Consider the following 13,638-nt stretch of genomic DNA (forward strand, 5'->3'; position numbering starts at 1 on the left):
ATCCTGTTCACATCTGGCTTCTTCTCTCCATGATGGGGTTTACCCAGGTGGACAAGAGGGTAGGGGGGACGGCTCCTGACTGTTCTTATGCACTAAACAGCAGTTCAGAGTACCCACCCTTTTTAGAGTCCCCGGAAGGGGTGTTGGAGAGCACTCCTTCCAGGGACTCCCTCGTTCTGCTGGTGTACTTCAATGCCCACGTGGGCAATGACAGTGACATCTCTGGGGCGTGATTGGGAGGAATAGCCCTCCTGATCTAAATCCAAGTGGTGTTTTGTTGCTGGACTTCTGTGCTCGTCATGGATTGTCCATAACGAACACCTTGTTCAGGCATAAGAGTGTCCACATGTGCACTCCGGCAGAGCTTCAACCATGTCCCAGGTGAGGCGGGGGACATTGAGTCCAAGTGGGCTGTGTTTTGCCTATATTGTCGAGGTGGTGAATTTAAGGTGGACACCAGCAGTAAGGGATGCTGTCAAGCTGCAGGAGTCCTTTCAGGCCTTTTTGGCCTGTGGGACTTCAGAGGCAGCTGATGGGTATCGGCGGGCTAAGCAGAATGCAGCTTCGGCGGTCGCTAAGGCAAAAACTCAGGCATGGGAGGAGTTTGGAAAGCCCATGGAGAATGACTTCCCGATGGCTTTGAGGAGATTCTGGTCCACCATCGGGTGGCTCAGGAGGGGGAAGCGGTGTTGTGGGTCAGTGGAGGGAATACCTCAAAGACACGTCTTCCGATGAGGAAGCAGAGTCGGGAAACCCTGGCATGGTCTTTCCCATCTCTGGGGCTGAGGTCGCTGAGGTGGTTAAAAAGCTCCTCTGTGGCAAGGCCCCGGGGGTGGATGAGGCCCAGAGTTCCTTAAAGCTCTGGATGCTGTAGGGCTGTCTTGGCTGACACGCCTCTGCAGCATCACGTGGACATCGGGGACAGTTCCCCTGGACTGGCAGACTGGGGTGGTGGTCCCCCTCTTCAAAAACTACCTACCCACACCTATGGCCACGAGCTGTGTGTAGTGACCAAAAGAACAAGATCGCGAATAAAAGTGGCTGAAATGAGTTTTCTCCGCAGGGTGGCCGGGCTCTCCCTTAGAGATAGGGTGAGAAGCTTGGTGATCCGGGAGGGGCTCAGAGTAGAGTCGCAGCTCCTCCAGGTGTTTCTGGTTTGTACCAGATACTTTTCCAGTTTTTTGTTGCTCCTGTTCCAGCTTTTTCCAGATGTGTTGCTGCATCAGATTCACTATCAGCTCATATTTTCCATCACATGGTGAAACATCTCTGTTTCATCCTCTGATGTTTTGGTTATCTTCTTATGGGGATAAAATATGACCTGATGAGACCTAGAAATTATTGGATTCTTTTTTTTTTTTTTTACATTTACACAACATCCTGACTTCTTTTTATTAGAGTTGTACACTGCAGTTCTTTATTTGTAGTTTTTATGTCTTGTTAACTTTTGGAACATTTAGTAGACCACCTTTAAAACCAGGATCACAAAAAGTCTGTTTTGTATGGAAAATGTACTGTTAGTTTAAAATGGACAGAAGGTGACTTTAGGCTGACCTGACATGGATGACAACGTGTAAAGTTTTATTTGGTCCCACTCTGACTGTAATAATGACAGCCGGTTTGCAGCTTTCTCTCTCATACATGCCAGCACTGTCAACATACATGTTAATATGATGCTATTTTTTAGATGAAAATGCATTCAGCCTGGATGACAAAGCCACGGAACCGGAGATGAAGGAGCAAGAGCAGAGAGATGGAGGAGACGAGGAGATGGACCAGAACCAGGGGGAGGAAGAAAACAACCAGGAGCCCAAAATTGAAGAAGAAGGTGGCGAGAAAGCAGACGAAGAGGATGCTGCTAAAAAAGATGAGGAGGAGGAGAGAGAAGGATCAACAGGAAGAGAGGACATGACGGTACCAAGCCAAGAAGGACATGAACCAAAGGTGTGGTCGTAAACTAAGAGTTTTATATGGTAAAAGCCACACAGAAACTGATGCATGTGGTTTGTTTTTCCTGTTGGGACTCGCAGGAGGATAAGGAAGGAGAAGATGAGGAGCAGCCAGACTCAGCTGAGAGGAAGGAGCATAGCACAGACGGCCAGACTGGAGAGGAAAATGTTCAGAGTGAGATGGCTGTGGAGCTGGCAGGGGAGGCGTCGGAGAGGGAGCAAGCTAAAGAGGTTCATACCAACATTTCACCTTAAATTCACTCAGTATCTCATCATCATCATCATTTCACCTTAAATTCACTCAGTATCTCATCATAATCATTTCACTTTAAATTCACTCAGTATCCCATCATCATCATTTCACCTTAAAATCACTTAGTATCTCATCTTTATCATTTCACCTTAAATTCACTCAGTATCTCATCATCGTCATTTCACCTTAAATTCACTCAGTATCTCATCATCATCATTTCACCTTAAATTCACTCAGTATCTCATCTTTATCATTTCACCTTAAATTCACTCAGTATCTCATCATCATCATCATCATCATCATTTCACCTTAAATTCACTCAGTATCTCATCATCATCATCATCATTTCACCTTAAATTCACTCAGTATCTCATCATCATCATTTCACTTTAAATTCACTCAGTATCTCATCATCATCATCATCATCATCATTTCACCTTAAATTCACTCGGTATCTCATCATCATCATCATTTCATCTTAAATTCACTCAGTATCTCATCATCATCATCATCATCATTTCACCTTAAATTCACTCAGTATCCCATCATCATCATCATTTCACCTTAAATTCACTCGGTATCTCATCATCATCATCATTTCACCTTAAATTCACTCAGTATCTCATCATCATCATTTCACTTTAAATTCACTCAGTATCTCATCATCATCATCATCATCATCATTTCACCTTAAATTCACTCGGTATCTCATCATCATCATCATTTCACCTTAAATTCACTCAGTATCTCATCATCATCATCATCATCATCATTTCACCTTAAATTCACTCAGTATCTCATCTTTATCATTTCACCTTAAATTCACTCAGTTTCTCATCATCATCATTTCACCTTAAATTCACTCAGTATCTCATCATCATCATCATTTCACCTTAAATTCACTCAGTATCTCATCATCATCATCATTTCACCTTAAATTCACTCAGTATCTCATCATCATCATCATTTCACCTTAAATTCACTCAGTATCTTATCATCATCATTTCACCTTAAATTCACTCAGTTTCTCATCATCATCATTTCACCTTAAATTCACTCAGTATCTCATCATCATCATCATTTCACCTTAAATTCACTCAGTATCTCATCATCATCATCATTTCACCTTAAATTCACTCAGTATCCCATTATCATCATCATTTCACCTTAAATTCACTCAGTATCTAATCATCATCATCATTTCACCTTAAATTCACTCAGTTTCTCATCATCATCATTTCACCTTAAATTCACTCAGTATCTCATCATCATCATCATCATTTCACCTTAAATTCACTCAGTATCTCATCATCATCATCATCATTTCACCTTAAATTCACTCAGTATCCCATCATCATCATCATTTCACCTTAAATTTACTCGGTATCTCATCATCATCATCATTTCACCTTAAATTCACTCAGTATCTCATCATCATCATTTCACTTTAAATTCACTCAGTATCTCATCATCATCATCATCATTTCACCTTAAATTCACTCGGTATCTCATCATCATCATCATTTCACCTTAAATTCACTCAGTATCTCATCATCATCATCATCATCATTTCACCTTAAATTCACTCAGTATCTCATCTTTATCATTTCACCTTAAATTCACTCAGTTTCTCATCATCATCATTTCACCTTAAATTCACTCAGTATCTCATCATCATCATCATTTCACCTTAAATTCACTCAGTATCTCATCATCATCATCATTTCACCTTAAATTCACTCAGTATCTTATCATCATCATTTCACCTTAAATTCACTCAGTTTCTCATCATCATCATTTCACCTTAAATTCACTCAGTATCTCATCATCATCATCATTTCACCTTAAATTCACTCAGTATCTCATCATCATCATCATTTCACCTTAAATTTACTCAGTATCCCATTATCATCATCATTTCACCTTAAATTCACTCAGTATCTAATCATCATCATCATTTCACCTTAAATTCACTCAGTTTCTCATCATCATCATTTCACCTTAAATTCACTCAGTATCTCATCATCATCATTTCACCTTAAATTTACTCAGTATCTCATCATCATCATTTCACCTTAAATTCACTCAGTATCTCATCATCATCATCATCATTTCACCTTAAATTCACTCAGTATCTCATCATCATCATTTCACCTTAAATTCACTCAGTATCTCATCATCATCATTTCACCTTAAATTCAACCAGTTTCTCATCATCATCATCAAACTTTTGATTTTCATGCTGATTGTACAGTTCTAGGGTAAGAATTTAAGGTAAGAATTAAATTCAGTATGATGTCTTCCTTGAAGGAGCATGGCACTGGAGCAGCTGATGCCAGCCAATCAGAGGGCCACTCTTCAAAGCTGACTGCAACATTGGCTTCTCAGAAGCAGACTCGGAGCAAGACTCAGGTATGGCTGCCTTAGAAAGTTCAACTCCTCTTTGTTTATCTTAATTTTGTAAATACTTTTCCTCACGTTTTTCCTCAGAGCTTTAAAAGGAAACCTGGCCATGCAGATAATGAGCGCTCGACAGGCGACTACAACGAGCACATTAACAAGCGTCTGCGTACGGTGGAGAGCAACAAGGATTGCTCTGAGAACAGGCCAAGTGATGCTCAGCAGGAGTCCGACCTGTATGAACATATTAATCAGGGAGACACGGCCTACGACACTCAGACTTACGGTCAGTGAACACACCACTGACATCAGACACATGTCAGTGTTCATCCCGGATCAGACTGATTGCTGCTTTTACGGTTTCCAGATGTTGCCAATGCAGACCAGCAAAAAGCAGCTGGGCCTCAGAAGGACCAGAATGAGGATCAGAATGAGGAGGATGTTGCCATGGAAACGGAGCACCAGGATGAAGAGCTTCAAGCTACTGAGGCCAAGGAGCTGAAACTTGAACAACTGAATGATTTCAAGTCTTCCCAAAAAGGTGTCAACAGTTCTTCTAGTGTTCGGTTCCCTTCCTGTTTTTAGACAGACAGACAGACAGACAGACAGACAGACAGACAGACAACTTTATTTATCCCCGAAGGGAAATTGCGTTGTTACAGTAGTCCAGTGTCATACGTGGCATAAACTATGAATAAAAAATAGAAGTTTTTACTTTCATCATTTCTGTGTCAGATCTTCACAATGCTCGCCACGGCTTGAGAAGCTCTCTGTGCACATGTCCACTCACAGTGAATCATAAAGCCTTTCTCAGAAACTCTTTCTGGTTTTTGGTTTTGTAGTGGGACAGTAGAGCAGCGATTGAGAATCAGGACAGGGACCCGCGGGTATTATCTATCTAATCAGGTTCAGTACATGCTCAGGCCCTAACGCATTTCATCTGCAAGAGGTTACGAAGAATTCAAATAGTTAAAAAAAAAATTGCATCAGAAACTAGATTTACAAAAAGATGCTGCTCCACTATGAGAGCGTGCAGACCTCCAGCCTACAATCAGCATGAGAACAGAAGCAAATGACACGCCACAAAACAAGAGGTGATTACATAAAAACGTGTGTTCGTAACTCATCACTCATCAGTGTTTTACCACCAGAGTTATCAGCTGTATTTGCTCCTATTTCCACCTCTAAATTGTCCTTTAAATAATCCATAAAACAGCTGAATTAATGGTAACTTTTGGTTTTTGTTTCACTCGAACCTGAGTTGCATTTTGCAGCAAGAAAACAAGGTGAACCCTGTAATGTTGTTTATGTCAGAGGCAAATGAAACTTTAGTATCTCACCTTTCCCTTTTATAAAAACAATAATAAGAAAATGAAACAAGAATAAGCTGACTTTACACCCCAGCTATGAGCCATACCATTCACACCATCATCATCATCATCACCTGGTCCTTGCGGTGCAGGTGCCATCAGTGGAGATATGGAGCTGCAGGGAGAGGAAGAGGAGGGGGAGGAGGAGAGGTGGAAGGATCCACAGCCCAAAGAAGAGCGAGCCATGAGAAGCACAGAATCTACCATTCATACTGTTCCTGAGCTGTTACTGGACGTCACACAGGTATGTGGTGGAAAAGTGCATCGGTAGACATTTCTGGTGTAACAACATGTGTAGGTGCATCTGCAGGAAAGTATATTTCTGTTCTTTCTGCAGAGAGCAGAGACAGACCCAGACGAGATCAGGAAGGAGATGGAGCTGCAGCTGGAGGCCTGGCACAAACTAGCTCCAGGAACTCAGGAGGAGGTGAGGAGGAATCCCACTGCAGGTGGGAAGAAGCTTCAGTCCAGTCGGTTGGAATTATCCACACATATATATGGCCAGTATAAACTGTGGCTGCACAGATACGGATTCAGGACTGAGCTGATTAAAACCAGCTCAGTCCTCGTAGAAGCTTTGTAATCCTGGTCCTGTTGAGCCCCGGCTGTTTCTAATCCTGATTTCTGGTTCTGGTCCAGGAGGGTGCAGCAGCCTCCATGTGGCATCAGTACCAGACTCTGACGTCAGCTCTGTCCCAGCAGCTGTGTGAGCAGCTCCGCCTCATCCTGGAGCCCACACAGGCCGCCAAACTCAAGTCAGTAAACCTCCTAGTTTCCTCCTGCTTCTTCTTCTCTGTTTTTTTTAACCCTCTGCACATTTCAGTTTCCTCCTGCTTCTTCTTCTCTGGTTTTGTCCCGTCGGAGGATACTGCTTTCTGACATGGTGATTGATGAGGTGTTTCCGCTCCTCAGAGGTGATTACCGCACAGGGAAGCGTCTGAACATGAGGAAGGTCATCCCATACATTGCTAGTCAGTTCCGTAAAGACAAGATCTGGCTGAGGAGGACGAAGCCCAGCAAGAGAGAGTACCAGATCTGTCTGGCTGTGGACGACTCCTCCAGCATGGTGGACAACCACTCCAAACAGGTGAGGGTCCTGCTTTCTATGAAAGCCTGATGCCTGGATCTGGTGTCAGACATGAAGCCGATAGGGAATTTCCTTCATCCGTTATGACCTGCTGCCATTTCACCGGTAGATGGTGCTGGTTCTGGTCGTGCTGTCACGTGGGAACCGACGGTTCTTACAAACCGCACGTTCCTCACGCCAGCAACTGGACATCAACACACTGGCCGTGTTAAATGCACATCGTGCCCGATTCATCATAGACACCCAAGAGGAAGAGAGGAGAAGAGATAAATATTTGTCCGCAAAAGTAGGACTTTTGTCCAATCAGCCTTCCAGGTTCCCTTCTTGTTCAGAGCTGCTGGACAACGTCCCCCTGCGACGTGTCCTCATTACGTCCTGCAGACCGTCCCTGAGCTTCCACTCAGCATTTTACCTTCTGTGCTCACTGAGAATAAAAGTGTACTTGGAAATTCGTGGGTTAGTAATCTGATTACATTTCTGCTGTCTCCTGTGTGTGTTGCAGCTGGCGTTCGAATCCCTGTCTGTGATCATCCAGGCTCTGACTCTGCTGGAGGTTGGACAGGTGTCCGTGTGCAGGTAAGTTCCTGAAGTCTGAACCTGAAGTGAAGATGACGAGGCCGCTGAACACACACATTCTTCGTCTGTGTGTGTGCAGCTTTGGTGAGCAGGTGCAGCTGCTGCATCCGTTCCAGCAGCAGTTCAACGAGCAGTCGGGGGCCCGGATTCTCAGACTCTGTCAGTTCCAGCAGAAGAAGACCCGGATAGCTCAGGTGGGAATGATCTGTTCCCTAAAACCCAGAAAAACCTCCAGACGAGCTGGAGCCGCTTCGGCTGAAGTTTCATTTTCAGGTTTTCTGTTGGTTTAGCTGTGTGGAGGTGTGCAGCTCCCATCATGTCACCAGAACCGCAACACTTTCATTAATATATATTTTATTTACTTTTTAAAATTAGGAGTTCATTGTTAGGGTCATCACGGAGCCGCTGCAGCTAGTTTCAGAAGAAATGTGTGACAGAGGATTTTAATAAATATTGTTAATTCATTTTTACAACGTAGAGACTGACATGAAATTACAAGTTTGCATCTCTAAGCAAACAAACTTCTAAAAACTGTTCAACAAATGATTCAGCAGTTGGTGGTAAGAAGGGAGAGAGCTGCCGTGTACACGTCCATGAGGAATGAAGATAGAAATTTAGTCCGATTAATTCATCGGCTGCAGGTTTTACATTTTACTGGATATTTGTATTAATGCTCAGCCAGTAATGTTAATAAACAGCCACTAACAGAATCATTTCTAACATTATTGGCAGGTCTTTACATTAAAATGTTGTGTCCTGTTCATGTCCTGATGACCGTCTTCGTGTCTGTCCTCTGCAGTTTCTGGAAACCTCGACAAAAATGTTTGTTTCAGCTCGTCAGCAGATTCCAGGATCCGTCAGCTCAGGTAAAAACCAGGAAACACTCCGGATCCTGAAACCTAAAAATATCAGTTTATCGTATCGGATGAACATCATCCAGTAAACGTCAAAGCGCCTGAATGTGGTGCATTTTCTAATCTACACAGCATTTCTGAAATCAGAAGCATTTTGTCCCAAAGGGGTGCTGGAAACTGGCCATGTTGTTCCACGTCACGCCAGGAGGTTCTGCGGAACCAGGTCCCAGTGTGGGTGGAAGATCCTGCAACCTTCTCTGCACTTTGCTTGTACATGTTCAATCTAACAGAGAAAAAGGAAACTTGTCTGAGACTCTTAAACTGAAAGCAGCTCCAGTCTGGATCTGTAGAAACCGAAGTGTGACCTTTAAAAATTAATAAGTTTATTCCACAGAGACGGCCCAGCTGCTGGTCATCGTGTCCGACGGCAGGGGCTTGTTCCTGGAGGGGAAGGAGCGAGTGATGGCCGCCGTGCGAGCAGTTCGCAGCGCCAACATCTTTGTGATCTTTGTTGTACTAGACAACCCCAACTCCCGGGTAAGACGGCTTTACTTCCTACATCTGCACATGCAGAGCTTTTTCTGAACGCTGCTGCTGGTCTGTGCTGCAGGACTCTATCCTGGACATCAAGGTACCCATATTCAAAGGGCCAGGAGAACTCCCAGAGATCCACTCCTACATGGACGAGTTCCCCTTCCCGTTCTACGTGATCCTGAGAGACGTCAACGCCCTGCCCGAGACGCTGAGCGACGCCCTCCGGCAGTGGTTTGAACTGGTCACGGCAGCTGATCAGTGAGCCCGGCGGTGGTGGTAGACCGGATCCCAGCGAGGACGACTTGCATCGTGCACATGCCTTCGTTTAGTTTGCTTCAGATTTTAGTCGTTTCATAGCAGCTTTACTGTTGTCTTTATTCCAGATTCAGCTGAATGTTTTCGTGCATGTGACGTGTCAGTAAATACCTCCTGCCTCAGTACAGGTTTCCACCTCTTTCATCCCGTCTGGAACGCACCTGCAGGGCGAGGAACTCTGCAGTCCTGTACCAAGTAGCAAAACGTGCCTTTGTGAGGACAGAGTCGCGTCATGTTGCACCTGAAGCAGGTCAGCAGGTCGCACCTGAAGCAGGTCAGCAGGTCGCACCTGAAGCAGGTCAGCAGGTCGTACCTGAAGCAGGTCGTACCTGAAGCAGGTTGCACCTGAAGCAGGTGCTGTTCCAGCTCTGAAGCACAGCAGCTGCAGACGCTTGCAGGACTCATCTTCAAGCTTTTTAAAGACCGTTTCTGTGTTTGTTTCCTGTGTGTGTGTGTGTGTGTGTCACTGCAGTGTTTGTGATTTGTAACGTGAACATGAGCAGACATCTTTATTTTTTCCATCTGTCAAATCATGAAAAACGTCTTGATAATAAATGGTTTACAAAGTTCCTGTGTCTTCATTTCTGTCCTTTAGAAACATTTAAGCATCAGATATTCAAGTCTGACGCTGAAAGAAATGAATGATTCTCAGTTTAATTACTGAAAATGATTTAAGCTAACAGTCTTCTGTCTACTCTGTATTAAAAGCATGGCTTTAGTCTGAAAACACTACCTGCTTATCCCAGTGCAGGGTCACATGGGTCTGGAGTCCATGCCAGTCGCTACACCTGGACCACATGCTGAACAGAAGGTTCGTGGTTGCAGCTGCATGGCTGAACGTTTCTAGAAGAGATTTAGTTCCTGTGCAGGTACAACTACTGATGTTATGGAAGGCTAATACCTGATGAACCAGGTCATATTTAGTTTCCAGTGAGGGGATTAATAGACTACACATCAACTCACTTCATCAAGATTTTTACACTGGAGCTGAAAAACTGTAAAGATGCTCAAAGAGAAGCTCAGTATTGGCACCGGGTAAGCTAGCGCTACATGATCCAGTTTAATGTAAACAGGAAGCTAGCAAGGATGCTAACTGGTTTTAAACCACACTAGGATCCGGTCTACCAACAGACTGTAGACCAGAACTGATCCATACACATAAGTGCTCCTACAAGAACCAGCTTATCTTTCTATGGACTTTTCCCAACTTGTAAATTACTTCCAGTTGGACATTCAGATTATTTATTTAAATTCAGGCGTGCTGAAGCAGAAGTAAATTGAAAACCTGCTGGGTTTGCAGGTCTCGTAGGACCAAACCGAGTAATCCATTTTCACAGCAGTGCTTACTCAGTCAGTTAAAAATTTTTAATATATCACTTTTCACACATAAGAGCAGCACAAAGTCCTTTAAACCACTGTAACAACTAAATATCAACAACAAAACAAAGTTAAAAACAAGTCTTCACATACCCAGGCATATAACTCAACCAAAATAAAAATAAAAACATCCAATCATCTCTCACACTCACACAGGCAGAGCACACAAAAGCACCCCCACTCCCCTGCCCATTATCCCATACCCCACCGACCAACCCCAGTACCCAGCATCAGGTCTAATACTGCTCTGAGGAAGCAATATTATGGGGTTCTGTTCTCACCGGGGGCTTCTCCACCCATGGCCACTCAGATTGTGGCTGGCTGGGTCCCACACCGCAACCTTTATGATGCAGGGCAGGATAACTGGAACATATTTTTTTCTTACATTATGGACACACCCACCCCGAAAAACTCTTGCCCAACTACTGCCCCCCGATATTAAAAGTTTAGCTCCCCTACTGCCTGTATATAAACTAGCTGCAGTCCTCCGCTCCACCAGGGGGCGACAGACTGCGTGAGTCGCTGTTTCTACAACATCCGGTGAAGCGGTGTGTTATTGGTCAGGTTCAGAGCTGTCGATATACTCTGAGTATAGTATGTCGGTCAGTTATGTAAACAGTGTTTAAAAGATGACAGTTTCAAGGTTACCACCTGCAGCGCTCTCTTTAAAACAGGTGAACATCAAGAGTAAACAGCAGGACTTTACAAACGCTAAAACTGCACGGTTTGATGTGGTAGCGGCTAATGCTATTCTGTTGTAGCTCTAAGCCTTTATTTCTCAGTTTTTACACAGACAGAGGGTTTTGGGGATCTACAGAACCATGTTGAGGACCATCCGACAGGTACCAGACGAGGCGGACAGGAAGTATCTGAAAGACTGGGCCAGAGAAGAGTTCAGGAGAAATAAGGATGCTACAAATCAGGTGAACTGTTTGAAGGTTCTGCTCGTTCGTGAGATTTCAGCCTCCTTGACAGTTTTCTTTCCCTCCACTTTCCTGTTTGTGAACCAGAAAAGTCCACATAGATTTAGAATATTAAGTAAGTATGATTAGCTGATAGACATGGTGGGCTGGAACTACACACGCCGCGTTGACTACGTCATACATCCGCCATATTGGTCGTGGCAAAATAGCTCAGTAGACCCAAACAAATGGATTTAGAATGGATTAAATGCGAAGCGATTGTACATTTGTCAGTTATTTGGATATTTTTCATTGAAATTTATGTTCGGAAATGTTCATAGATCTTACAGGCAGTTAAAAACATGAGGGGTGAAAGGAAAAAGCAAAACCAGGTGTTAGTAAAGAGTATGGCATTATAGCAAATATAAGATTATTATAATACTCTGGTTTAAAATGCATCCCATTATAAAGCTAAGCCTAATTAGGTGCACATCAGTGCACCCTTAGGAAAACAGCTGCTTTTATTCAACACAGACAAATGATCATGAACATATGTCAATATTTAATAATCTCCAATCACATTTTACAGAAAGATATTTGCATGATATAGTTAAAATATGACTACTTAAAAACGGCACTGAGTTACATTTTTCACCATTTATTAATTATTTATTGTATTTATTTACCTTATGTTCTGTATTTTACAGTAAGCTTTCAGATGTGTTCATGTTTCATTTTTGCTGTTAATGAATCATACATCACACGGTTTCTGAAATAAAGTTGGTTTAGAAAAGAAAAGAGACAGCAACATGTCCGATCGGCAGCAGGAACCTCAGACGTGGGACCGGGTTCATGTATCTCCCCGTCCCATCAGGGACCACTGCCCTGCACGTTTGAGAGGTATTCATCTTTAACACACCTGACTAATTATCATTAGCAGGCTTGCAAAGAACTTGTCGAGCAGTTAAATTAATCTGCATCAGGTGTGCAGGAGCTGGAAAGAACTAAAACATGCAGGACAGTGGTCCCTGAGGACCAGGACTGAGAATCACTGAGTTAGAGGAAAATGTAATGTACCTGCTTCATCATGTTACACCTGTGTGAATAAAACATGTGACAGTTATTTTCATGGTCTTGTTCAGCCCACCCGGGTACAGGTCTCTGCAGGGTCATGAGATCAGGTCTCATCAGGTCTGCTGGACAGCAGCATGCTCATCAGGACAGTTCAGCTCTTCTGGTTGAAGACGTGCTAATGGAGCTTTGAGGCTCACAGCTCTGAAAGCTGAGAGGTTTAGGACGGCAAAACCGTTCCGTGTTTATTGCCTGATGTTTTTGCAATGACAAAAGTTGTTTGGTTTTCTGCTGAATGACCCTCAGGACGCCATCCGCATGATGATCACACAGGCCCGCAACCATCTGGAGACGCTGCAGAAAACGCTGGCGTTGGCCAGAAGCTGACGGCTGGGAGTCGTTCTGACCTGCTGGATGTGGACTGCTTGAGTTCTGCGAGGACGGGGACGACCCTGAAGATTGGAAACCCGTCAGAGATGGGTCGGGTCTCTGGACTCGTCAGGTCTCTACACTAAGTCGGGTCTCTGGACTTGGTCGGGTCACTGGACTTGGTCGGGTCTCTGGACTCGGGGAGGACAGACAGCAGAGACCTGAAGGCATCGCAGTGACGTGTCTGTTCGTCCTGCTGTACATAGAAATAAAGAATGAAACCACACACACACACACCTTGTATCTTCGTTTTTAATACAAAATATGTTGTCTGGCATCATCATCATCATCACAGTGCATAATTCATGTCGGTGAAAAAGTAAACAAGCAGACGGTAATACTGCGACACCGCGACCTTCATCATGCGATGGATTCAACCGTGGGGTGGGTTGGGGGTTGGGGTGGGGGGTGGAGCGCGCGCGCACACACACACACACTGCTAATTAGAAATAAACAAATATTCCACCAAACTAATCGATGTGATAAAATAAAAAACAACCAGTCGTGTTTTTATCAGGTCG

At 43.8% G+C, this 13,638-nt stretch overlaps 2 protein-coding genes across 2 annotated transcripts in view; both read left to right on the forward strand.

Annotated features, from left to right (window-relative positions):
* Positions 1-9,905, forward strand: part of mdn1 (midasin AAA ATPase 1) — a 94,402-nt gene extending 84,497 nt beyond the window's left edge. Inside the window, 15 exon segments of the mRNA XM_041975695.1 lie at positions 1,688-1,944; positions 2,031-2,180; positions 4,513-4,614; positions 4,693-4,888; positions 4,970-5,143; positions 6,065-6,216; positions 6,310-6,399; positions 6,612-6,727; positions 6,885-7,059; positions 7,562-7,635; positions 7,715-7,829; positions 8,435-8,501; positions 8,884-9,026; positions 9,100-9,636; positions 9,693-9,905. Coding sequence (XP_041831629.1) covers positions 1,688-1,944; positions 2,031-2,180; positions 4,513-4,614; positions 4,693-4,888; positions 4,970-5,143; positions 6,065-6,216; positions 6,310-6,399; positions 6,612-6,727; positions 6,885-7,059; positions 7,562-7,635; positions 7,715-7,829; positions 8,435-8,501; positions 8,884-9,026; positions 9,100-9,285 — 1,997 coding nt within the window. The 3' untranslated portion in view covers positions 9,286-9,636; positions 9,693-9,905.
* Positions 9,906-11,226: 1,321 nt separating this feature from the next.
* Positions 11,227-13,437, forward strand: lyrm2 (LYR motif containing 2). Its single transcript, XM_041976630.1, has 3 exons — positions 11,227-11,389; positions 11,498-11,638; positions 12,995-13,437. The coding sequence occupies exons 1-3, from the start codon at positions 11,345-11,347 to the stop codon at positions 13,073-13,075; spliced, it is 267 nt and encodes an 88-aa protein (XP_041832564.1). The 5' UTR covers positions 11,227-11,344; the 3' UTR covers positions 13,076-13,437.
* The last annotated feature ends 201 nt before the right edge of the window (positions 13,438-13,638 follow it).

Source organism: Melanotaenia boesemani, chromosome 22, assembly GCF_017639745.1.
Source record: "Melanotaenia boesemani isolate fMelBoe1 chromosome 22, fMelBoe1.pri, whole genome shotgun sequence".
NCBI lineage: Eukaryota > Metazoa > Chordata > Actinopteri > Atheriniformes > Melanotaeniidae > Melanotaenia > Melanotaenia boesemani.

Coding starts and splice junctions, on each gene's coding strand:
- lyrm2 (XM_041976630.1), top strand. CDS start 11,345: ATGACAGTTTCAAGGTTACCACCTGCAGCGCTCTCTTTAAAACAG. Junction 11,390..11,497: donor CAGCGCTCTCTTTAAAACAG/GTGAACATCAAG, acceptor TTTATTTCTCAG/TTTTTACACAGACAGAGGGT. Junction 11,639..12,994: donor ATAAGGATGCTACAAATCAG/GTGAACTGTTTG, acceptor AATGACCCTCAG/GACGCCATCCGCATGATGAT.